Here is a 27095-nt window from a genome sequence, read left to right on the forward strand (position 1 = left end):
TGACTCTACAATTTACAGTTACTTTTACATACAAAAACACATAAGAAATATAAGAACCAAACTAAGAAAAATGCAAACAAATGTAAATACGTAACTTGTTCCGATGCTGTCCCAAAGGCAGCAGCTGGGGCCTGACTAGGTTGAGATAAACAGTCATTGACCATTCAAGACAAACAAATGACAACTGTACTAGAAACTGTGTGAATCTACACTTTACAGTTACTAAAATGTGAGGTTACACCATGTAAATACAAAAACACACAAGAAATTTCACAATTACACAAAGAAAAGAATCATAGAAATATTAACTTGCTACTTTGCTGGTGCATCATATGTGGCAGCTGGAACCTGGCTGCCTTTTTCATTATCAAGGATGATTGAAAATACAAAGTGAGTTAACAGCAATTGTATATGCTTTTTGAATGCAACATTTGGAACCATCAGTAAAAATGGTGGTACAGTATTTAACCTCATATTATGCACGTTCAGTAGTGATTTACAGAACAGAGAGGAAGGTATAAGTTACTTATGAGATAGCACTGCAAAAATAACGGCTCCTACTTTTTTCCCCTTTACTCATACTGTTGAAACTACAATGAAAAGTTTTTGTCTCAGTCGACAATACATGAATATCATTCAGTATTATCAATAATTTTAATGCTTTTGGTGTAACGATTGTATAAGAACAGTAAATATAGTTATTCTTACTGCTTGTACGATAGCCAAATGCACAACTTGTTAGATATACTTTCCTCAATAGCTCACAAAGTTAAAATAAGGATCAAAATCAGTGGCCTCACTCACACCAATTAAGCAGTTCCCCATAACCAAGTTTATAAATAAAAATAAAATACAATCCAATTACTTTTTGCCAAGTCTTGAAGGTAATTTTACTGTCAACTTGGATCCAAACACAGGGTCATCTTTGTCAATGGTGTAGTCGAGCTTAGTACCAGTGTCCTTATCTGATATGTCCTTTATTTTAAGTTCTCTTGTGTCAAGAACCTGAAACAAGAAATTACAATTTTTGTCTCGGTTGACAATATATGGATATCATTCGGTAGAATTGAATACTTTAATGCTTTTTGTGTAATGATTGTATAAGAACAACAGTAAATACATTTATTCCACTTTTTTTTTCTTCCCAAGTAGGTTTTAGTTGACAAAGCAGTTACCAATTATTGCTACAGGACTAAAGGAAGAAGCAACCAAATATCACACTACTTCTACTACCTGTAAGAAAGATTTACTCCGATTACCAAATCTCTAAATATCCACATAAAAAAGTTTCATGATGTGATGTTCTGAAAACCCATTATAAATGCACGTCATTCTAAATGTAGTCATTTTTATAAGTATTTTTACAATTCAGAGATTCCTGACTTTGTACGATTTGAGAAGCTTGACTGTGTCTTCTCAGGTATGCCATTGTATCTCGTTTTGCAATTGGTCAAAGATTTAACTGAGAAAACACGATTTTAATGGAGATTGTCAAAAACAACAGCTATGTAGATATAGAAGTGCATAATCAGAAAGTGCAAAACTAAATAAGATGCTTCCCACACACAAAACTGATAATTTTTTATATTTGTAAGTGTCATCTTTTATTTAGCTCTTGTAATGGCTTTTACGTGGACATATTAGTGATCCAAATATCTGATTCCTAACTGAAAAGTCCTATGTTCAATCTCGGTCTCTCTACAAGCTATTTTGAGCACCTATAGCTGCTACAGGGAAGGGTTCCATTCTCCAAACAGCAATGACAAAAAAAGAGCACAAGGGTAAAGAGGTGCAAGGTGCCCTCTGTCCTTTGGGTACGGAACTGCCACTAAAAACGGAAGACCTGTCGAAGATCAATGACACGGGGGCTGAAGCAACATAAATTGGTGATAGTAGTAGTAGTAGTAGTAGTAGTAGAGGGGTTTTTTGGGCGCACGACAGCAAGGTCTTCAGCGCCCGTTCAGTAACATAGTGAGACGGGTGTCAAAAAAAAATCTCAGAACACTTATATAAAACGGAACATAAAACACGGGGAACAATCATTGAAAAATATGTGCTCACCCACACCGAAGTGTGGGATGAAGCAGGGCGTCAGCAGTAAAACATGAACAACACAGGAAGAAAATGGTAGAGGGAGCTAAAACAATGTACCAGATGGAAGTGGCTGGCTGACCGCAAGGAAAAAAGGGAGGAGTCAGCCACTCTGCAATACACTAAAACCTCCAGCCTAAAAGTTTAGGCCAGAGTCCAGACACATCACAAAACTTAAAAACCCTAGACACACACATCTCATCGTTAGCTAAAACACAAGGCAGATCCCCATCAACTTGTGCTTCTGCCCTTGCATCACGGTATAAAATTCAGTCTGTTAAAATGTGCCGGACAGAGATGCGCACACCACAGGCATCACAAAACGGAGGAGTCTCCCGCCGTAATAAAAAGCTATGTGTGAGAGGACAGTGCCCGATCCAAAGACGTGTGAGGGCCACCTCTTCCCACCTGAGCAACCGGCAGGAGGAACGCCACGGCCGAGTGGTTGACTTTACCGACCGCAGTTTATTGGCCATCACCACCAGACATTCGTCCTCCCACAACTCCATGCACTTCCTGTGAGGTGCAGCGATGACTGACTGCAAGGGGATAGGACACTGGACCACATCCTGCTCTCTGCAGGCCTCCTTGGCAGCCCGATCGGCCTGTTCATTGCCCCATATGCCGACATGACCAGGCATCCAGCAGAAGGATACCTCCTTACCCCGCCGTTGGAGCAAGTACAGTTGGTCATATATCAGCTGGACCATCTCCTCAGTCGGGTTTAGGTTCTGCAGTGATTGTAAGGCACTAAGAGAATCAGAGCAGAGAAGAAATCGATCGCCACGGACACGATGCATCTGCTCCAGTGCCTTCGGGATCGCGTGGAGCTCCGCTGCGAAAACGGTATATTCAGCGGAGAGGCGAATCCAGGTAACATTATCAGGGAACACTACAGAACAGCCAAGGAAATTCTCCCGTTTGGAGCCATCAGTGTAAACGACAGTGAAACCGTGATGCACATCTAAAATGTTAAAAAACAGAGATTGGAATGTAAAATGTGGTGTGCTATCTTTCTTAAAATAAGTTTGGATCTCTGGAGGAGCCAAGGTGGAGATCTGCTCCAACCGCGACGTAAAACACAATGACCAGCCATAGACATCGCACCGAGGCAATCCTGTGCGCGAATCCCATAGGGCTGCGTCGCACGTTGCCAGTTATGAAACAATCGTGCCAGAGGAGGCTGAGCAACGGTATGGTATGCAGGGGTGGTGTTTTTTTTTTTTTTTTTTTTTTTTTTTTTTTTTTTTTTTTTTTTTTTTTTTTTTTTTTTTTTTTTGTGGCGCACAACTTCAACGGTCATTAGCGCCCAGACTACGTGAGGAATGCACCGCGAGTCACAAATTTAAAACAGCAACGAAACGGAAAACACGATAAAAGACAGACTGACAGGCATAGGATTAAAAAAGGAAAACAGCAGAATCAAATGTCCTTTGAGAGGGTTGTCAAATTGATAAAATGAAGAACGCGAGCAGCTGCTCGCGGGTCATCCGCTAAAATGGCTTCTACAGTACATGGCAGGCCAAGATCAAGACGCAGGGTGTTAAAATCTGGACAGACCGTTAAAATATGGCAGACCGTCAGCAATTGCCCACAGGGGCCGAACGGCACCGGCGCATCCGTCAGCAGATGGCGATGGCTGAACCGGCAGTGGCCAATTCGTAACCGGGCCAAAACGACCTCCTCCCGCCGAGAAGGGCGTGAGGAGGACGTCCAAGCCACGGGAAGAGGTTTCAGGGCCCGAAGTTTGTTGTCTGTAAGTGCAGCCCAATCGGCATGCCACTGCGATAAAATGCGCCGACAAATTACCCTGCTACAATCTGACGAGGGGACAGAACAAGATGCTGTCCGAGGCTGGAGGACCGCAGCCTTGGCCGCGGCATCTGCAGCTTCGTTCCCAGGGAGACCGACATGGCCAGGAACCCACATAAAGCTAACCGGAGAACCGACGTCCACCAGCTGCTGAAGAGAGCGTTGGATCCGGTGCACGAAAGGGTGAACCGGGTATGGATCACTGAGGCTCTGGATAGCGCTCAGGGAATCAGAGCAGATGACATATGCAGAATGTCGGTGGCGGCAGATGTAAAGGACAGCCTGGTAGAGGGCAAAGAGCTCAGCTGTGAAGACCGAACAAAGGCCATGGAGCCGGTATTTGAAACTTTGTGCCCCGACAATAAAGGAACACCCAACCCCGTCATTGGTCTTAGAGCCATCTGTATAAATGAAGGTCATATTAATGAACTTCGAACGAAGTTCGATAAAACTGGAGTGGTAGACTGAACCGGTGGTAACCTCCTTCGGGAGCGAGCAGAGGTCAAGGTGGACGCGAATCTGAGCCTGGAGCCAAGGTGGCGTGTGGCTCTCGCCCACTCGAAAGGTTGCAGGGAGTGAAAAATTAAGGTGTTGAAAGAGGCGACGAAAGCGAACTCCAGGGGGTAGCAGGGCAGAGACATACAACCCGTATTGACTGTCGAGAGAGTCATCAAAAAAGGAACGATAAGACGGGTGGTCGGGCATTGCCAGTAGCCGACAGGCATACCGACAAAGCAGTATATCGTGCCGGTAGGTGAGTGGCAACTCACCAGCGTCAGCATGAAGACTCTCGACGGGACTAGTATAAAACGCTCCGATCGCAAGTCGTAAACCCCGATGTTGTATGGAGTTGAGGCGGCGTAAGATGGATGGCCGTGCAGAGGAGTATACGAAGCTCCCATAATCCAGCTTGGAGCGGACGATCGACCGATATAGACGAAGCAGGACGGTTCGATCCGCTCCCCACGACATACCACTGAGAACACGGAGGACATTTAGAGAACGGGTACAACGGGCAGCCAAATATGACACATGTGGAGACCAACTAAGTTTCCTGTCAAATGTAAGACCTAAAAATTTTGTTGTCTCCAAGAATGGGAGAGCAACGGGACCGAGTCGTAAGGATGGTGGGAGAAACTCTTTGTAGCGCCAGAAGTTAATACAGACCATCTTCTCGGCAGAAAAACGGAAGCCATTGGCGACACTCCAGGAGTAAAGAGGGTCAAGAGAACGCTGAAGACAGCGCTCCAGGAAACACGTACGCTGCGCGCTGCAATAGATGGTAAAATCGTCTACGAAAAGGGAGCCTGATACATCAGCTGGGAGGCAATCCATTATTGGATTGACCGCTATGGCGAAGAGAGCGGCGCTCAAAACTGAGCCCTGTGGCACCCCATTCTCCTGGTGAAAGGTGTCTGACAGGACAGAACCCACACGTACCCTGAACTGTCGATCCATTAAAAAGGAACAAATAAAAAGAGGGAGGCGACCGCGAAGGCCCCATGTATGTATGGTGCGGAGAATGCCCGCCCTCCAACAGGTGTCGTAAGCCTTCTCCAAATCAAAGAACACAGCCGCGGTCGGGCGCTTCCGCAAGAAGTTATTCATAATGAAGGTCGACAAGGTAACCAGATGGTCGACAGCAGAGCGGCGCCTACGAAATCCACATTGTACATTGGTAAGTAGGCGTCGAGACTCGAGCAGCCAAACCAATCGAGAGTTAACCATGCGCTCCATCACTTTACTGACACAGCTGGTAAGCGAGATGGGTCGATAACTGGAAGGCAAGTGCTTGTCCTTCCCCGGCTTAGGAATCGGGACAACAATAGACTCGCGCCAGCATGCGGGAACATGTCCCTCAATCCAGATGCGATTGTAAGTACGAAGAAGAAAACCTTTACCCGCAGGAGAAAGGTTCTTCAGCATCTGAATATGAATAGAATCAGGCCCTGGAGCGGAGGACCGTGATCGGCCAAGTGCGTTTTCGAGTTCCCGCATGGTGAATGGGGCATTATAACTTTCACGATTCGAGGAGCGGAAGTTAGGTGGCCTAGCCTCCTCTGCCTGTTTGCGGGGGAGGAAGGCAGGGTGGTAATGAGCGGAGCTCGAAACCTCGGCGAAAAAGTGGCCGAAGGCATTGGAGACATCCTCAGGGGCCACAAGGACGTCATTCGCGACCGTCAAGCCAGAAACTGGTGAGTGGACCTTAGTGCCAGATAGCCGGCGCAGGCTACCCCAGACAACAGAAGAAGGAGTAAAACTGTTGAAGGTGCTTGTGAAAGCAGCCCAGCTGGCTTTCTTGCTTTCTTTAATAACACGACGACACTGAGCACGTAATCGTTTATAATTGATACAATTCGCCACTGTAGGGTGGCGTTTAAAGGTGCGTAAAGCACATCGACGAGCACGTAAAGCGTCTCTACATGCTGCAGTCCACCAGGGGACCGGTACGCGACGTGGAGAAGAAGTAGGGTGAGGGATAGAATATTCAGCAGCTTGTGAAGGTTTTATCCTGAAAGGTCGCCCTGAAAGAGAAAAGCCCCCAGTCTGCCTTGGAGATGGTCCAACTAGAGGAGCACGGAGAGGGGGTATGCTGCAGGAGATGGATAACACACGGGAAGTGGTCGCTCGAATATGTATCAGAAAGTGCATACCACTCAAACCGGCGTGCAAGTTGGGGAGTACATATAGAGAGGTCTAAATGGGAATAGGTGTGAGATGTGTCCGAAAGAAAAGTAGGGGCGCCAGTATTGAGGCAGACAAGATTGAGCTGGCTGAAAAGGTCTGCTAACAGGGAGCCCCTCGGGCAGGATGCTGCAGAGCCCCAAAGGGGATGGTGGGCATTGAAGTCTCCAGTTAACAAAAATGGTGCAGGTAGCTGAGCAATAAGTTGCATCATGTCTGCCCTGGTAACGGCAGATGACGATGGAGTGTAAACGGTACAAATGGAAAATGTAAAAGTGGGGAGAGTAATGAGGATGGCTACTGCCTGCAGGCCGGTGTGCAACGTGATGGGATCGTAGTAAATATCATCCCGGACCAGCAACATAACCCCTCCATGGGCCGGGATACCTACCACAGGGGGTAGGTCAAAACGCACAGAGGTGTAGTGTGCCAAGGCAATTTGATCGCATGGGCGTAGCTTCGTTTCCTGGAGGGCTACGACGAGCGGACGGTGCAAGCGGAGCAGCAACTGCAAGTCCTCTCGGTTGGAGCGAATGCTGCGAATATTCCAGTGAATAAGTGCCATCGTAAGAAGAAAAGGAAGACGAAAGAAGGGGTCACCTCGAAGGCCGCTGAGGGCCTGGCTTCGAGCGAGCACTGCCGCCGGTATCAGTAGGCGGACAGTCATTGTCCATGGGGTCTACAGGTTCATCGGCCATCTTGAGAAGATGGCCGGGAGGGGGAGCTTCCTCCGCCGGTGAACGGCTAGATGTTCGGCTATCAGCGGTGCGGCCAGGCGAAACGGATGACGGCCTGGGGCGGCAACCGCTGGGTGGCGCAGGAGAAGAAATGCGCCGTGGCGGAGAAGGAGAACTGTGCTTCCTATGCGCCTTCTTGGAAGGACGTTTGGTGGAAGTGCCGGTCGAAGGCTGGGAGGTTGAGGTACGTAAGAAGTCTGCACGGGACGGTTCCTTCTTGAAAGCCTGTGCATCTGACTTCTGGGTCTTTGTCTTGGCAGAAGCTGATGAAGGTGCTGGTGTCTGTGGGGTGACGGGAGCAAGAGGAGACGTCGACCGGGCGATCTTAGCACTGGCCGAACGGACGACCGTGGTGCTGAAGGTCAGATCGCATGTCTGGGTTGCCACCTCCCTGGTAGTCCGAGGAGAGGCGAGGACAGTACTGTATTTCCCCGATGGGAGCAGCGTGGGCTTCCTACTAGCCAATAGCTTGCGAGCAGCCGAGGTGGACACTTTCTCTTTGACCCGAATTTCTTGGATACAGCGTTCTTCCTTATAGACAGGACAGTCGCGGGAGGATGCGGCATGGTCACCCTGACAGTTCACACAATGAGGAGACGGAGGTGGACAGTCACCCTCATGGGCATCCCTGCCACAAGTGACACATTTAGCCGCATTGGAACAAGACTGTCGAGTGTGATTGAAACGCTGACACTGGTAACAGCGCGTAGGTGTTGGGACATAGGGGCGAACAGAAATAACCTCGTAGCCTGCCTTGATGCGCGATGGCAGCTTAACACTATCAAAGGTCAAGAAAAGTGTCCGGGTCGGTACAAAGTCATTGTTGACCTTTTTCATGACCCTATGGACAGCCGTCACGCCCTGCTCAGCGAGGAATGATTGAATCTCCTCGTCAGTCAATCCGTCGAGGGAGCTAGTATAGACTACACCACGAGACGAATTCAAAGTTCGGTGAGCCTCCACCCGCACAGGGAACGTGTACAGGAGTGTGGCCCGAAGCAGTTTTTGTGCCTGAAAGGCGCACTCAGTTTCTAGTAATAAGGTACCGTTACGCAACCTGGTACAAGATTTGACAGATCCGGCTATGGCATCTACACTCTTCTGGATAACGAAAGGGTTGACAGAGGAAAAATCCTTTCCGTCCTCAGATCTAGAAACGACGAGGAACTGTGGGACAGGCGGTAGTACTTTTGTCACTGGTGGCTGGTCACGTTTCCGTTTTTGGGCAGAAGTCGAGACAGATGGAGTGAAATCCATTGCGGAGGAATCCCCCATGATTGCCAGCGTCTCCGATGGCGCGCTCCTTCCTTGTGGGGACCCTCTCAGAGGGCACTCCCGCCTTAGGTGAATGTTTACACCTCAGGTCACACCTCCCGAGAAACAGACGGAGGGACCAATCGGCATGGTCAGAAGGTATCAGCTCAGGCAATCACCCCTCCCCGGGCCTGGCCTTTACCAGGGGGTACGCGCGTGCCTTACATGTCTACCCAGGGCGGGGAATTACGCGTTACCCCGTCACCGGCTACGCGTGCGAACGCGTGGGTCGGCCTTCAGGCGCGCACAGGGAGGAAGGAAGAAGAGGAAAAATGAGAGAGAGGGAGAGAGAGAGAGAGAGGACAGACTGTCTCAAACGCCAAGGCGGAGACCAGAGGAGGCAAGGAGAAGAAGGCAATGAGAAGGCAAGGAGAAGAAGGCAATGAGAAGGCAAGGAGAAGAAGGCAATGAGAAGGCAAGGAGAAGAAGCAATGAGAAGGCAAGGAGAAGAAGGCAATGAGAAGGCAAGGAGAAGAAGGCAATAAGAAGGCAAGGAGATTTTGCGGGGGAAAGAGTAAGGAAGACAGTGAGGTGGAGAAGAGCAAAGAAAGGAACCAACCAAAGGTAGGAAGAAACGAGAAGTGAAAAAGCAAAACGACCGCAAATAGAGGTCGTGGAACCGTCCGTCTCCGGACGCAGGCGCTAACTACCCCCGTGAGGGGGGGGACTCCTTTTAGTCGCCTCTTACGACAGGCAGGAATACCTCGGGCCTATTCTAATCCCCGGACCCGCAGGGGGAATGCAGGGGTGTATGGTGTGGACAAAGTTTTATACGTCTGGCGCACTGTAAGTAGCCGTCGCCGCATATGAAGTGGCATTTCACCAGCCTCTGCACAGAGGCTTGGTATGGGGCTAGTTCGGAATGCGCCAGTGGCCAACCGAAGCCCTTCATGGTGCACAACGTCCAACATCCTTAAGTAAGAAGGCCTCGCAGACCCATACACCGTGCACCCATAATCGAGCCGAGATCGCATGAACGCCCTGTAAAACTGGAGCAGACAAGTCCTGTCAGCTCCCCATGTACTGTGGCTAAGACATTTTAAAATACTTAAAGCCTTAAGTGACCACCGTTTCAGGTCTTTAAGATGAGCTAACCACGTGAGCTTCGAGTCAAAAATGAGCCCCAGAAATCTCACCGTGTCTTTAAAAGTAAGAATAGTGTCCCTCATCCTCAACTCAGGAAAGGTTAAAATCGAACGAGAACGGTTAAAAAGAACACATACAGACTTCTCGGTGGAAAACTTAAAACCACTCTTCCACGCCCAGTCATCCAAATGCCTAATCGTAAGTTGCAACTGACAAGTTGTCGTTGCAAGGCTTGAAGAAGAGCAAAACAAAGAGAAATCATCCACAAACAAAGAACACTGGACAGTACTTTTCACTATGGACGTAATGCTATTAATAGCGATGGCAAAGAGAGTCACACTTAAAACGCTACCCTGAGGGACACCGTTCTCCTGCGCAAAGCGATCAGACAGGACGTCACCAATTCAGTACCTAAAATATCGTGGCGAGAGGAAAGACTGAATAAAAAGAGGAAGACAACCACGAAAACCCCATTCGTGAAGCTGCTCCAGGATGAGATGCCTCCAAGTGGTATCGTAGGCCTTTTCGATGTCGAAAAATACACCTAGAAGGTGATTACGGCGCAGGAAAGCTTGTTGTATAGCCGCCTCCAGGAGGGCAAGGTTATCGAAGGTGGAACGAAACCTCCTGAACCCACACTGAAAGCGACTAAGGAGTTGCCGGGATTCTAACATCCAGACAAGGCGCGGTTGACCATCCGCTCCAAGGTCTTCCCTACGCAACTAGTGAGGGCAACACTACAGTAGCTACTTGGGCTCGTGCGGTCTTTCCCAGGTTTTAAAAAAGGGATTAAAACTGCCTCACGCCACGTGTCAGGAAAGTGACCCGACGGCCAAATGGAATTAAAAAGTGTGAGGAGGTTTTCTCTGTTGCGCATTGTGAGGTGCCATAGCATACTGTAATGGATCCTGTCGTGACCAGGGGATGTGTCACGAGCTCCAGACAATGCAGAATCCAGCTCCCACATAGAAAATTGGCAGTTGTAAACTTCATGAGAGGTGGACTGGAAGTCCAGGCTACACCTCTCAGCAACGGCTCTATGGCGCTGGAAACCTGGATCCTGACTGGTTGTTGCAGTAACTGTGGCAAAATACTCTGCCATAGTCTGGGCAATGTCTCGCGGATCCGTGTGGAGAGTGCCGTTATTCATTACAGCAGCTATGGGGCACCTCCCTCCTCTGCCAGAAATTCTCCTGATGGTCTCCCACACAATGGAACTTTTGGTGGAACGATTAATGGTGTTCAGGAACTGTAGCCATGACCTCTTCTTGCTCTCATGAATAATGCGGCGACATCTTGTCCTCGCCACCCGAAAGGCTGCAAGATTCTCAGCAGTCGGCCGACACTTGAAACGACGCAGAGCCGCATGCCTGGTCCTGATTGCAGAGCGGCATTCGGCACTCCACCAAGGCACAGGTGGCCTCTGCCGGTAGCCTGTGGACTGTGGAATGGATGCTGCAGTTGCGTGGTGGACCGTTTTGGTAATATGATCCACCCACACCTCAACATTCGCACAGTGTTCAAATTGGGCCAACTGGCTATAAAGTGTCCAGTTAGCTCCACTGAGCACCCATCGTGGTGGTCTCCTTTCGGGGCCCACGCCATCTGGCAGGTGAATCCAGATTGGGAAATGATCACTGCCATGCAAGTCAGCAACCACTTCCCAGTGAGCACTGGCGGCAAGAGCTGGAGAGCAAAGCGAGAGATCAATGGCAGAAAACGACCCAGTCGCTGTGCAGAAATGAGTACTCTGTCCTCCATTGAGCAAGTAGGCACAGGATGACAGGAGAAGCCTCTCAATTGCTCTACCCCTGGGGCAGGTAATTGCAGAGCCCCAAAGCACATTGTGGGCATTAAAATCACCACAAATAATGAATGGCTGGGGGAACTGCGTAAGAAGGTCGGTGAGGGCCACTTCATCAAGTGCATCATGTGGGGGCAAGTAAAGCGAACATACAGTCAATGGATGACGCACGTGCACAGACACAGCGACGGCCTGTAAAGTTGTCGTAAGTGAGAGAGGCGAGGAGTGGTAGTCCGTCCTGACGAAAATACCTACGCCGCCTCTAGCTCTCTCCCTACGCATGTCGTCCTTTTTGTGGAGTGTATAGCCCCGTATCTCAGGGGAGTATGATGGATGGAAATATGTCTCCTGGAGACATAGACACAGTGGTCTACCCTGAGAGAGTAGACGAAGTTCCTCCACATGCGTCCTGAACCCTTGCAAGTTCCACTGAAGTATGGGAGCCATCTATGTTGGAGACCGCAGCAGGTGGAGGGGCAGGCGTGGGATGAGATGATTGCCCCACACATACATCGAATTCCATCAACTCTGAGGAAGAGTCAGATGAAGCCTCATGTAAAATAACATCCGCATGGTCAGATGGTTTACCACGGGATTTGACCCGCTGTTGCTGCTGTACAGGAGCTTTCTGTGGTTTGGTGGGCTTTGGGGGAGCTGATGTGGGAGTGGTAAGTGGTGCACTGGGCTTGGGAACAGCCTCAGCTGTTGGAGGCGCCAGGGGCTGGCCCAAGTTCGCCACTGTACCTTTGTCTGCCGTTCGAGTAGGGGCTACTGGCTCTGAAACACTGGCTGCATTGCAAGTGCACTGACAGCTGCAGGTGTTAGTGCCAACACTCACCACCTCGGTCTGTGTTGAGGCATCGACTTTTGGAGTAGGCTTCTGAACCAGGGATGCAAAAGATGTAGCAAATGTGGGAGGTTGCGTCGACTTATAGATCTTCTTGGCCTCACCATAGGGGATACGCTTGGTTGTTTTTATTTCCTGGACTTTGCGTTCCTCTAAAAATATTCGGCAGTCCCTACTCCAAACAGGGTGGTTCCCAAAGCAATTAATACATTTAGCCGGAGATGAGCAACCATCTCCTTCATGAGCAGCCTTACCAGTTTCCACAAGTCGCTTCGCCTTTACATCCTAAGGTGGTATGCCCAAAACGCTGGCATTTAAAACAGCGCATTGGGGTCGGGAAATAAGGCCTCACACACTAAGGCGAAGGACGCCAGCTTTAACATGTTCAGGAAGTTTTGTGCTACTGAAGGTCAGAATAAAGGAGTCGGATTTGACAAGATTGCCATCAACCCTCTTCATGATGTGTTGGACATCAACGATACCTTCCGGAGCCCACTCACGTTGCAGTTCTTCCTTGGGAATGTCAACTAGATCCTGGCATGTCACAACACCTTTGCTGTAGTTCAAGGTGCTGTGTAGTTCAGTGTCTATGGCATACTCTCCAAGGCATTTAGCAGATTGGAGGTTACTTGCTTGCTGGGAAGTGGAAGTCTCCACTAGCAAGGTCCCATTACATAAGCGCTTCACCGATTTTAAGGAGCCACAGATTCCCTCCAATCCCTTTTGTATATAGAAGGGCGAAACCTTCTCGAAACTACCTTCCTTCCATTTCACAATGAGAAACACATTCGGATTACCAGAATGCATTCTGTTACCTAAGACTGGACTTGACAAAGAAGTGCCTGAGTCAGGGGGACTGACTGCACGAGCCCTCTTAAGAGACTGGGTGTGAGAACCTTCCAGCGGCCCACCCTTTCCGCTGTGAGGAAGAAAAGAGGATTTCGAAGGATCCATCTCGGTCCCACGAGCAGCTAGGGAACTACAAGTCCACCTAGACAGAGCCCCGCGTGCCTAGGTAAGCCTTATACAACTGAGGTGCGGCAGGTTCCCCAGAGGTTGCCCGTTAACGACTGTTCCACCTCAACAGCCATGCATCTCATCAGCGCGCAGCACACCTTGAGATTGAGGGGTTGTTTATAGAGGTTTATTCCATCCTCGCGAGCCGGGCGGTCAAGCCAAGATCCCCACTCCCTGAGACACACAACATTCCACCGCCGCGCCGCATGGTGGTCATTGAAGTATGCCCAGAGCTTATGGTGACAGGGGACTGGCGGCGCTTACCAGTCCCCAGCTCAGGAACCCCGGGGTGCCAAGCCCGTACCCAGCAAATGAATGCTGAGCCCCTGGGGGCAAATTGGTGATAGTGACACTAAAGTCTTTTTTCTGGGTAACAACAACAGGTTAAATATTAATATTTTAATGTAGTCGCAATCTTTATGTTTCATTATATTCATGTGAAGTGTTTTTGCTTTGTTCTGTGGAGCTGAAGGGAATCATGACAATGTGGTATCATGTTTTTCCTTTGGAGATGGACCTTCACAGTTTTCAACAACTCTTTCCTTTAACCAATGACCAGCAACTATGAGAAGACAGCAACCACACGGTCAATGCAACTAAAAGTCTTTATCAAACAATGGAAAGTCCAGACTGGAATAACAACAATGCTACGGAAAAGACAGATTGCTACCCAGCATATAGAGATATAGTGGAGTCGCTGAGTCACATACAGGACTGATACATACAGTCACATACAGGACTGAGTCACATGAAAGGACTGTTACACATTTTTAGCTTTTGGCCAAAGACATTCTTCCAAAACAGAGAAAACGCACACACATGACCACTGTGTCCAGTTGCTGTGGCCAGAATAAGTGCGTGTTTTCGTTTGGAAGAGGGCCTTTTCATTTTGCCAGCCTATAACTCAACATTATATCTATATTCTGAGTAGCAGCCTATCATTTTCATAATATTGTCATTTATCATAAGAATAAAATGAAAATAATACCTGATCTTTGTAAAACACTCCATAATTCGATGCAAAGAAAATGTTACTAGTCTGTTTGCTGAAAGATGCAGTTCATGTTTCTACTGTACCGATACTAGTCAGTTACTGGCAGTAATTATCTATAAAGAGAACATGGAAAATAAACTGAGATGCAAGATGAATCTGCCAAAAAACTGAAAACAGTCCTACCGAAGCTCAATAAAAAGCAGAAAGGAACTCTGGTTAAAATGTATTATCTGAACTTTATGACATTTGTCATCCAAATGTAATGTGTTACATGCAACTTATTGCAAAAAGAAGTGGCAACAGTCTTAACTGTTGAATAGTTATGCAGTATTCAACTAAGTACCTAAGTGTTAAAATTACGAACAACTTCAGTTGGAAAGACCACATAGATAATATTGTGGGGAAGGCGAGCCAAAGGTTGCGTTTCATTGGCAGGACACTTAGAAGATGCAACAAGTCCACTAAAGAGACAGCTTACACTACACTCGTTCGTCCTCTGTTAGAATATTGCTGTGTGGTGTGGGATCCTTACCAGGTGGGACTGACGGAGGACATCGAAAGGGTGCAAAAAAGAGCAGCTCATTTTGTATTATCACGTAATAGGGGAGAGAGTGTGTCAGATATGATACGCGAGTTGGAATGGGAGTCATTAAAGCAAAGACGTTTTTCGTCACGGCGAGATCTATTTACGAAATTTCAGTCACCAACTTTCTCTTCCGAATGCGAAAACATTTTGTTGAGCCCAACCTACATAGGTAGGAATGATCATCAAAATAAAATAAGAGAAGTCAGAGCTCGAACAGAAAGGTTTAGGTGTTTGCTTTTACCACACGCTGTTCGGGAGTGGAATGGTAGAGAGATAGTATGATTGTGGTTCGATGAACCCTCTGCCAAGCACTTAAATGTGAATTGCAGAGTAGTCATGTAGATGAAGATGAAAATGAATAAACCCGCAGGAAAAGAAAGAATGCCAAATAACTTACACGGGCTTCAACAAAGGACTTCCCGGAAACAGCTACATATTATTTATTCAGATATGAGCTGTCATGGTACATGATGTCAAATTGTGTCTGATTACGAAGAGCATGAGCACTTGGTAATGAGACTTATAACCTTGAAAGTAGTTGAGAGTAAATAAATAAATAAAGAATAGCTTTCAAAGCTTTCTTTCCTGAAAAATTATCAGCTAGGGACTCACAAAATTTTCTGTACAAATGGAGAAGACTGCGAAGTATTCAAGACAATTTTTTTTTGCATCATGTTGTGATTCCCTGTGGCTTATAACATTGTTGTTTCTCGTAAAAATACTTATCTATTTTGCACTGCACAAATGAACATAATAAGAATGCACATATAACTTTTTAATGGCAATGATAGCCAAAGATAACAAAAGACTAATTACTCCAACATGTATCTACAAATTTTATGCAGTTTACATTTCACTGTGTCCCTTACAGCAACATATTACTCCCTCCCCAGAGAAAACGCTGAGATATTTCTTCAGGAAGTGCACTGCACATCCAGCATGACAGAACATACGGCTCATTGGGTTCACTGATGACACTCTGGAGTTTTGGTGGCTGGAACTGAATGTTTACTTGGAGCTGGCACAGATGATCTGGAATCCACATTCTTCAGTAGGAAGGCTGGCTTGAGTCTGCCAATGGAGATGGTCTTCTGATCCTGAGACGTTTCAATATCAAGGTGTTTTTCAGCACGTGAATGTACCAGATATGGTATATTGTAGATAGGTTGTAGAGGTTTTTTCTCTGTGCACCATGTCTTACAAATAAACGTGATGAGTTCATGATGGATGAAGACAGACTTTGTAGCATGATGTCGAACATTAATTAGTTTAAGTGACACCATGTGGCATTTCATGTTCAAAATTAAAGTTGGAATGTCACACTCCACAGGTGTAGGATTCAAGAAATCAGATGGAAGTCTAGTTGTCATGTGGTAACCCATTTCTACAAAGGTAATGTTATATTCTGGAATCACACTGGTGTCGAGATCCATTAAAATTGTTGATAAGTTATCAACACAGTCACTGAAGAAATAGGTTAAAGTATTCCCCAAGAAAGTCTGTTAACAAATTTTCGAGAACCAGCTTTAAATGATTACTCTAGGAATATACTACAACTCCCTGCTTATCACTCACGTAGGGATTGTGAGGACAAGATTAGAATAATTACTGCATGCACAACAGCATTCAAACACTCATTTGTCCCACACTCTATACATGAATGGAATAGGAAGAAACCCTAATAACTGGTACAATGGGATGCACCCTCTGCCATGCATCTCACAGTGGTTTGCAGAGTATAGATGTAGATACAACCTTTTTACACAATGTATCTGAAAAAGAAACAAAAGTGATATCCAACATATAAGGGGATGTTTACCATTTTCCACGCAAAACTGATGTCTAGCACACGCAAGGGGCAGCAGTAAATAGATTAATTTGTAAAATGACCAGTCACACTTTTCCCTTTCTGGAATTACTCTGTTCTGCAGTCTGTGGGCTTGGCAAGTCTTTGCCAATCATGTAATAACCTATCCTTCCTAATCCCACCTCACCGCTTTAAATTAATGGAAGGAATGTTGTGCACCCAATGAAAATGTAAACTCTTGCATGCAAAGTGGTGTTCTTTGAAAATAATTAAAAAACACAGGAAAGTTGGTGAATACTTAAACTCAGGAGGTGTATCTCCCAGTACTACAAACAGAAGCATACAGAAGGTGATCACACCACCCCTAGCTTCAGAAACAACGGACACCTTCTTATGGGGTGGGGTGGGGTAGGACATGTTATTGAAGCCAAGCTGAGAGAGACCCATTGCTATCGGTAGCAAGGGCAGCAATGACAATGCATGATCTAAGAATTCATTTGGAATTCACTAACACATCCAGACTATATGCTAATTAATGATGTTGCAGATTAAATCTAATTATGGTTTATATACTGAAAGAGACATTCACATATACGAAAATGTGTTACTGTGTTAAAACATTACACATAGTTGGGATAGTTGAAAAGCAGTGCACTATCCTCTGTACAGTACTTTTCTCTCTCATTGGTGATTGGCTTGTGCTGCCACATTGTAATAATTTACCCCCACCATCCACCATAAGACTCTTGGATTTGTTTCATTCTTAGCAATAAACAAATTATTCCGCATGTCTTTTCTATAATGCTGCACAGAACTGCAATGTTTTGCCTTTTGGCAAGTTGGAAGAATGCATTTACTGTAAAGTGCTTGACAGTTGCCAACAAGTTCATTGATTTTGATGAATGTTGTCATATTTTAAGGACACAGTTCAAGATCTAAAAACAGTTATGCACTAACACATCATAACAAATAATTCATTTATTAGTAATGCAAACAGTTTCTTAAGTCCATAATGAATATCCACTCTGCAGCAGAGTGCACTGATTTGAAACTGAGAGTACAGGCTATGAGTCATACTGTTGTAGTTTACTTTCATCATGTAATGTAATTAATCCAGAAAAGGCACTATAGTTCCATTAGTTATCTTCTCTGCTAAAACAAGTGACACAGACTGGGCAGAACTGACCCTACAATAAATTTCTGGGTGGCTCCATGCTTTTGATATTACTTTAAAGCCTAGAAATGCCATGTGGTTTTGCATCTTAATATTTTATAATTAATTTGTATATTACTGTTGCACTACAATCAGACTCAAGATTCTAATCTTACAGTTATTTACATCTTGCAATAGAATGTGGTGATCAATAACTGAAATATACCACAATATTTATTAATATTTCATTTGAAAAGGAAACAACTGCTGAATGTTGACTTGCCAGCTCTATGTGTATGCTGTGAATAATTAAGAAGGCCACAATCTCCTAAAATACATTTATAAAACATAGCAGTTAATAAAATTAATGAATAAATAAAGCAATTAATGACCAACCAGGAGGTGAGCATCATCCTTCTTCTTCTCAGTGGTCAAGTTCACTTCGCCTATCAAGATTTTGCGTTCAAAATCAATAGTTAGTGAGACATCTAAATGAGAGACGGCAACTTCATCTGAAAAAAGGGGAAGTGAATAAATAAATATAGAAATACATAAATAAAAACTGACTTGACTGAGTTCTTGTTGAAGCGTTGTAAATAAGTTTTGAGACAAGCAAAAAAGTAAATTTTACTGTGTAATAAACATAACCTAATTGAGTGATACCTAAGTCACTCCAACAAAGAATTATGCGTTAATGTCACGGCAATGTTCAGGGATGTCGTAATAGTGAGCTTGTGATTTATATTACCTAGTAACTACTTTATCAAGATACAGGGAGATTTGTGTAGTTATGTGTGACTTGTGCCAAAGATGCACAATATAACAGTGTTTTCAAATATAGATTAAAATTGCTTCTTCTTCAAAACTCCATTCACATAGAAATAAATTCGTATTTTATAGCTCTCTGTGAGATTGTTCAATTGATGCCTTCCACTTCATAACAGTTACCATCAATATGATCTACAGAACAACTAACTAAACTTTCAAAGCAAACAGAAACACCACTTATGGATTAGGCACCAGGCCTGTTTCAACTAGCCAACAGCTGCCTACAAGGCAGTGGCAGTACGAGGATGCGATCTATGATCATGGGACATGGGCAATTTGCCAATCCCTCCAGCCATGACTGCCAGTAGATGAATCTTGATGGTGCAACTGCTGCTTTATTCAAGCAGTGTCCGATTCCACCCGTCTGCTTTGACACATGACATCATCAATATGGCTATTCTAAGCGTCTCCAATATGACTACATACACAGGGCAACGAACCCGAAAATACGTGTAAATAAGACAATAACATCTCCCTCCTATAACACAATCAAGCTAAAATGACAACTGTGGGAAAATGGGGGTTTTTGGGAGGGGATAAGTTAGTATAACAGTAAAAAAAACACAAAATTATGGAAAAAAATAATTACAAAATCTACAGGAATCTGACGATACCTAAACACCAATGCGTAAAGCAAAAACTATGGAAATTGGAATCAGACATTTCCCTTGACCACAGCTGACATTACCAAAACACCAATACCTATGCAGAAAACTACAAAAATAGAATCGGTCATTTTCCTTTATCTATATAGGTTAACCATTGCAACTGATACGAAAAAACCAACACCTACAACTACGAAAAATCAAAACCAAAACACCTCACTCTCTCTCTCTCACACACACACACACACACACACACACACACACACACACACACACACACCACATGCGCACACACAGAGGGCGCCATCAAACACAACAACACAACATCTACGAACACAACCAACTCATAAACTTTGGACCTTAATGATGTCACACGCCACAAAACCCTTACGCCATGTGTCAAAGCAGACAGGTGGAATAGGGCACTTCCATTAACCCAATTGGTCTCACAAGGCTGAGTTGATTCCATTCCAGAACTCCTTACCTCAGAAAAAAATCTGACGGGGCACCACAAATTCAACCCCGGTCTTACCACACCAAAGGCTACAACACTAATCATTCATCTGCAATTTAATTCTACGATTATAACAGCCACTTGTGACTTCTTTCATCTCCAGCCATGATTTATTAATGTGATAAATTCCAAGTTGCACCATGTTTTGCAGTGCACGTAAAACTGTAGGTCCTCCTCCATATTGCTGGGTACATTATTCTTTGCAAGTAACATGAAAAGCATGAAGCTGCAAGTCTTTGTCATGGATGTGCTCCCAGGTATTCTACTGGAGTTAACTAAATTATTCACCAGGAAGACCAGACATAACACAAAGTGTTTTAGCAAATGCCAATCAACTTTCCATAAGCAATCAACTGATCAAGATCACCTGTTCATTAGTAATATTGTTTATTTTGACTTAGGAGAAAGGGATATCTACACTCTTGTTGGCGTTCATGTTCACACTAAGCAGGTTTTTCATGTTAGCTTTATATACAGCACTGATAGTGCTGTAAGTTACAGAAATATTTAGTACGAAATACAGTCACCACTAGATAAAAATAGCAGCTGAGTAACGTGGAATGTGATTTATTAATCTCATATATACAAATATAGGAAACATATCAAGATTTATAACAAAAAAATTTATTTCATTTACATACAAATAGTTTACATTTTATATACATTCCTGAAGTTACAAGCAAATCACCGAAAAAAAACCCATCAGCTAAAAAGGACCTTTAATGGAACTTACATAAATCTGAAGCAACACCAGTTTGAAAACTTCTACATAATGCCAATGAGTCTTCCCAAGCAGTGTTTCACGGCACCTAATAAAGACTCATGTTGATGTTCACAGTGCATCTGTCGGAATATTGTATGTGTGATATACAACTAGTTCTAGAAAAGTTGTGTTTGTGAGAAAAGTGTTTGAAGCACTCTAGGCAAAATGAAAAGTCTACCGTTGCTATAACATTGCTGGTATAATACCCAATGGACGAAGCAATACAGTTATACGATTTTAACATTACGCCTACACTGCATGAGGCATTGAATTTAAATCTGAGGTTGTGCTAAGTGATGCTGCACTGTAGACATGTTAAGCTAACAATACTTCGTATAAAAATAATGTCATGGTTCCAGTTAAACAAAAAAAAAATTGGCCGATTTACTATTTACGTGTAAAAATATACTTCACGTCAACAAACCCGAAATATTTATTGCTAAAAACATAGGCATGAACGTGTCATTTTATTCATATAATGAAACACTTCTTAAAACGTTGCTGTTGCACAGTTCTCTTCGGAGTATGGCTTATAGTAATTCATATTAAGGATGATAATCAAACCTACCGGGATTGGAGTAGGAATTAGGATCTCCCGAACTAAGTCCTTCCTTCGTCATTTTGGTTAAGCTGACGTTAAGTGTCAAATGGTATTTTCCTTTCTTCGTAAAGCAACACCTATCATCAGCAGCCACAATTTAAGCCCCTTATCACATTTAAAGGTAACAACAGGTGTTGGCAACTACTGATACGCGCCTCGTATCGCATAGATTCCGTGATAAGAAACTTGTTTGTTTCTCTTGCAGTTTCCCACAGTCAACGGGCATGTGAGTTGCGATTATGTTCAAAGCGCTCTCACAGCCACGGACGCATAGACGTGGTCTATGCAACAATGTCTCTGCGCAAAAGTCTGTGCATGCAATAGATCGCTGCAAATGTGATATGTCAACACATGAACACACGTTGCAACTACTGCTCGCCCGCCATCTGTAGGCATAGAAACGAAATTCCAGTGGTAGGCGCCTACACTCAAAGTAACCTCAAAGTTTGTGTCATTTATTCAGAAGTGGAGGCACTTATATAACGGTTTGTGTTCGTAACCTGTGTTGCAAAAATTATTATTCCCGAGTCAGAAACACCCAAATTTACAGTAGCCCACACACACACACACACACACACACACACATATATATATATATATATATATATATATATATATATATATATATATATGCGCCAAGTACTTTACAACCTCCAAGGCGCTTGGCGTGACTTGCAGGAGATAATTCTTCGTGAAAGATGTAAGGCACAAAGGGCCCTGAAGCATGTGGCTCGTGGTTTGTCCTTGTCCACAATCACAGGACGTGTCTTCTGTTATGAAGCCCCATCTCTTCAGGTTGTCTCTGGATCACCCAACTCCTGATTGTAATCTGTTTAAAGATTTCCACACCAGCCAGCTTTCATAGTGTCTACGTGGTAGTTCTTCAGATTCAGTCAGCCATCCGTGCAGGTGAGGCATCGACTTCTTCCATAACTCCACCTTTCCCTTCTCTGGTGAAATGGTGAGCTTCTTGGATGTCCTCAGGAAGCTCTTCTGCGAACTCAGCCATTGCTGTGGTGGATTATGTCCATTCTGTGGGTGGGCACTGTTCTATTCCACTTTCAGTCTCCTTGTTGGCAGCCACTTCTCTGTGTACACCTTGTGGCGCTATTCCAGCCAGGTAGTAGAGCTTGTCGGTTAGGGTAGGTCTCAAGCAACCTGTGATCAACCTGAACGTTTCGTTGAGAGCAGTGTCTACATGACTGGTATGTGATGACCTGTACCAGACTGGGAAAGCATATTCGGCAGTAGAAAAGCACAGTGCCATTGTAGAAGAGTCCCATTGTGTCCCTGCTAGTTTGCGAATTAGGTGGTTTCAAGCGGAGATTTTCATTTTGGTGTTCTTGCAGTGAGTTTTGAATGTAGAGTTCTATCGAGAGTGACTCCGAAGTATTTAGGGGCGTGATGATGCTGTGGTTGGATGCCTGACCATTCAACATGTAGCTCATGATTAGTTTCCCTGTTCCTTAGGTGAAAGGTACACACTTGTGTCTTCGAAGGGTTTGGTCTGAGTTCGTTCCGACTGTAGTAGCTTGACAGTGTTCTAAGTGCAGTTGTCAGGTTTCTTTCCACTGTTTCAGAGCATGAGCTCTGCGTAGCAAGGGCTAGGTCATCTGCATATAAGAATCTCCTCATGCCTGGGGTCAGTGGCTGGTTATTGGTATAAATATTGAAGAGAAGTGGAGCCAAGACGCTTCCCTGAAGTTGGCCCTTTTTTCTGCGCTGTCCAGCGACTGCGTTGACCTTGAAATACAACAAAAATCCTGCGGTTTTGGAGGAGGGTGCTGATTAGTCTAACTAGGTGGGTGGTCTTGATCATATTGTATAATTCTGCATGGGGTAACTGATGATGGACAGTATCATATATTGCTGTGAGACCCACGAAGACCACGCCCATTATTTGTTGGGTTTCAAAGTCATCCTCTATAAATTGAGTGAGATTCAAATGTTGCCCTTCGCAGCTTCTGTTTGGTCGAAATCCTGCTTGTTCGGGTATGAGAATAGGGTCAATTACCGGTAGGATTTCATTCAGAATCACACATTCGAACAATTTATAAAGATGACTCAAAAAGATAAATGGTCTAAAATTCTTGCGATGATTTGCTTCCTTTCCAGGTTTCAGAAAAGCCATCACCCTGCTCTTTCGCTAGATCTTTGGTGTTTGGCACTGGTTCATGCAGTTGTTGAAAAGCTGCAGGATCCATTTTCTTGTTGTTGGGCTGAAATTCTTAAGTTGCTCCATGCGGATGTCATCTGAACTGGATGTTTTACCAATTTTGCTCTCCTTAATAGCCTTGTTTAATTCAGATACCTCGAATGGGTGAGTCAGATCCCTCATTTGTTCTTGGGCCTCTTAGTGTATTTTTGGCACTTTGATTCTATGGCTTCCTTTCCCATCTGATCTGCAGTGATGTTGCAGTGTGCTGTGGATCTGGTTGGGTCGTTATTGAGGCTTCTCAATAATCTCCATGCTTTGTGGCTGCTTCTGATTAGGTCAAGTTCTTCTACATTTTAACAGAAGAATTCCGTTTGGATTCTTTCAGAGATGTAATAAGTTTATTCCCAGCCGCCAGCGTTGTCTCGCCCAATGGATCTTCTTCGAAAAGTACCTTACACTCTGTAAATTGAGCAATGAGTTCTGAAGTTAGACTAGGAATGTATGATGTTCGACAACCCCGAAGAATGGCAATTCAGGAGCATCTCTTTACAGCCCCACAAAAGTGTCATATGAGTCAGGTGAAGGTTCAATATTGAGAACTGCAGCGTCCAGCGTTTCTGTAAACTTTAGCCACTTGGCTTTCCTGAAGTTAAACCTCTTTCTAAACGAAACTGTCTGTGGTCTAAGTGTTGTGTATTTGGAAAAGGGTTGCAGACTGTTTTTATGTGCTGTTGTGAGATGTTCTCGCTGCAAAATATCAGATTGGTGTTGTATCCGCGTTTCCATCTGCCACTGTTGAAAGATGCACGTTCTTTAGGGCCATGTATAAGGCTCAGATGAGTGCCTTCCGCCTGTTTATGTAACACTGTTCCATTTTCATCATCATGATCAAAGCCCCACGTGGTGCTGTAACAGTTAAAGTCACCAGGCACTATTTGTGTGTGTTGACTATAAAAGTTATCAGGTATATTGATTTTGAGATCAACATCCGCTGGCTTGTATACAGATGTTATTGTACAGCCTTTGATTTCCAAAGTTAAGACTTCAAGATCATTTGCTTCAGTAAATGCTGTTGATATTACCTATATATCTTGTTGGACAAATATAGCACTTCCGTATTTTCGGTGGGATATTTCCGTAGCCAGTCGCATTCCATTTATTTTTGGTCTGCGCATTTCACAGCTTCTGAGGTACTCTATGCAGAGTACATCGCACTTGATTTGTCTGCACAGCTCTTGTAGCAGTTCTTCTTTTGGTGATGATATACTTTCTATATTCACCGAGATGATGGCCAAATGTGGTCCTGAAAAGTACCAAGATGATGTTTCTGCTGTGAAAAGATCAGTTGTCAGAGACATCTGACGTCCAGGGTACGCCCAATTGCAAGTGTTACCTTGGTCGGAAATCATTGAAATCTTTATGGAGGCTCCTTTCATGTGCCCCATTGCAAAAATAAAAAACAAACAAAATGCGATAAACAGAGACAGACGGCAGTGGCAATGATCTACTAACTGTCTGCTTCAGTAAAGGCAGTTTTCGCAAACTAATTTACTTCAAGAGTTCAGGACGAACTCAACGACTGGTATAATTATTTACGGATGGATTTAGAAACGTATAATTATCTTTTGACACTCATAACTCCTAGTAAAATACAGAAAAAGCTTGTAGAAGGAGAGCTATTCCTCCACGTGAGTGACTGACGGTAACGTCAAGATTCCTGGCAATAGGAGCTACAAGGCTCTAGAGTTTCTTACTGCAATATCGAAACAAGCATTGAGTGAAATCATACCCACCACACTTGAGCAATTTACGCTGTCCTGAAGGATGATTTCATGATGGCAAGTAAAGTATTGTACCTCAATTCTGAAGAGTTACATCAACATATACATCTATATTCTGCAAACCACCGTGAGGTGCATGGCAGAGGATAAGTCGTATTGTACTAGTTATTAGAGTTTCTTCCTGTACCACTTACGTTTGGAGCACGGGAAGAATGATTGTTTCAATGCCTCTGTGGATGCAGCAATTATTCTAATCTTATCATCACAATCCCAATGTCAGCAATACGTACATGGTTGTAATATGTCCCTTGAATAATCGTTTAAACCCAGTTCTTCAAAATTTAGTAATAGATTTCCTTGGGATAGTTTAGGTCTATCTTCAAGAGTCTGCCCGTTCAGTTCCTCCAGCATCTCTATGACACTCTCCCACTTATTAAACAAACCTGTGACAATTCGTACTGCCCTCCTCTGTATACACTCAGTATCTCCTGTTAGTCCTATCTGGTACGGGGCCCACAGCAGTATTTAGAACTGGTCGCATGAGTGGTGATTTGTAAGCACATCTCCTTAGTAGACTGATTGCACTTAGCCAGTATTCTACCAATGAACCAAAGTCTACCACATGCTTTACCCACGACTGAACAGATGTGATCATTCCATTTCATGTCCCTACAAAGTGTTAAGTCCAGGTATTTGTGTGAGTTGGCCGATTCAACAGTGATACACTAATATTGCGGCCATGGCATACTACATATTTTCATTTTGTGAAGTGCAAAATTTTACATTTCTGAACATTTAGAGTAAATTGTCAATCTCTACACCATGTTGAACTCTCATCAAGATCTGACTGAATATTTATGCAGCTTCTGATAACTGCATCATCTGGAAAAACCCTGATTTTACTATGAATGTTGCCTGCAAGGTCATTAAGATATAATATGAATAGCAATGGTCCCAACACACTTCCCTGAGACCCACTCGATGTCATTTCTACAGCTCACTATGACTCTCCATCCAAGATCACATGCTGTGTCCTTACTACCAAAAAGTCCCCAATCCAGTCACAAATTTCATTTGACACTCCACATGGTCGTACTTTTGGCAAGCATAGGTGCAGTACTGAGCCAAATGCTTTTCATAAATCAAAGTATACAGCATCTACCGGATTGCCTTGATCCAAAGGTTTTAGTATGTCATATGAAAAAAGTGTGAATGGTGTTTCACATGATTGATGTTTTTGAAATTCATGCTGGTTGGCGTTGAGGAGGTCATTCTGTTCAAGATACCTGATTATCTTTGAGCTAAGAATATGTTTTAAGATTCCACAACAAACTGGTGTGAAGGATATCGGACGATAGTTTAGTGGATCACTTTTACTACCCTTCTTGTGGACGGGTTTGACTTGAGCCATTTTCCAAGAATTGAGCACGCATTTTTGTTCAGGGATCTATGATAGATTATAGTTAGTGGAGGGGCTAATCAGTTTCAAATTCAGTGTAGAATCTGACAGGGATTCCATTTGGGCTTAGAACTTAGTTCAGTTTTAGCGATTTCAGCTATTTGTCAACAACACTGACACTAATACTTTTTCATTCGTGTTTGTGGTAGTAGGAGGACTATATTGGGGCAGTTCTCCTGGGTTTTCCTTTGTAAAGGAACATTTTAAAACACAATTAAGCATTTTGGCATTTGCTTTGCTACCCTCAATTTCAGTTCCTGTCTCTTTCAGTAGGGGCTGGACACTAACTTTGGTGCCACTAACAGCCTTTACATAGCACCAAAATCTCTTTGGATTTTATAAAATCTCATTTGACAGTATTCTGCTGTGTTAGTCATTGAAGGTCTCAGGCATTGTTCTCCTGACCGCCAAACGCGTTTCATTCAGCAACTCTGACAATATTTTTACAGATTT

At 44.3% G+C, this 27095-nt stretch overlaps 1 protein-coding gene across 1 annotated transcript in view; it reads right to left on the minus strand.

Moving 5' to 3' along the window:
- LOC124798124 (leukotriene A-4 hydrolase) overlaps positions 1–21631 on the minus strand; it is a 131196-nt gene extending 109565 nt beyond the window's left edge. Inside the window, exons 1-3 of the mRNA XM_047261382.1 lie at positions 21212–21631; positions 18330–18445; positions 866–1005 (exon numbers count right to left, since the gene is read on the minus strand). Coding sequence (XP_047117338.1) covers positions 866–1005; positions 18330–18445; positions 21212–21263 — 308 coding nt within the window. The 5' untranslated portion in view covers positions 21264–21631. The remainder of the gene's footprint in view (positions 1–865; positions 1006–18329; positions 18446–21211) is intronic.
- Between the last annotated feature and the right edge of the window lie 5464 nt (positions 21632–27095).

Source organism: Schistocerca piceifrons, chromosome 5 (assembly GCF_021461385.2).
Source record: "Schistocerca piceifrons isolate TAMUIC-IGC-003096 chromosome 5, iqSchPice1.1, whole genome shotgun sequence".
In the NCBI taxonomy this organism is placed as follows: Eukaryota; Metazoa; Arthropoda; class Insecta; order Orthoptera; family Acrididae; genus Schistocerca; species Schistocerca piceifrons.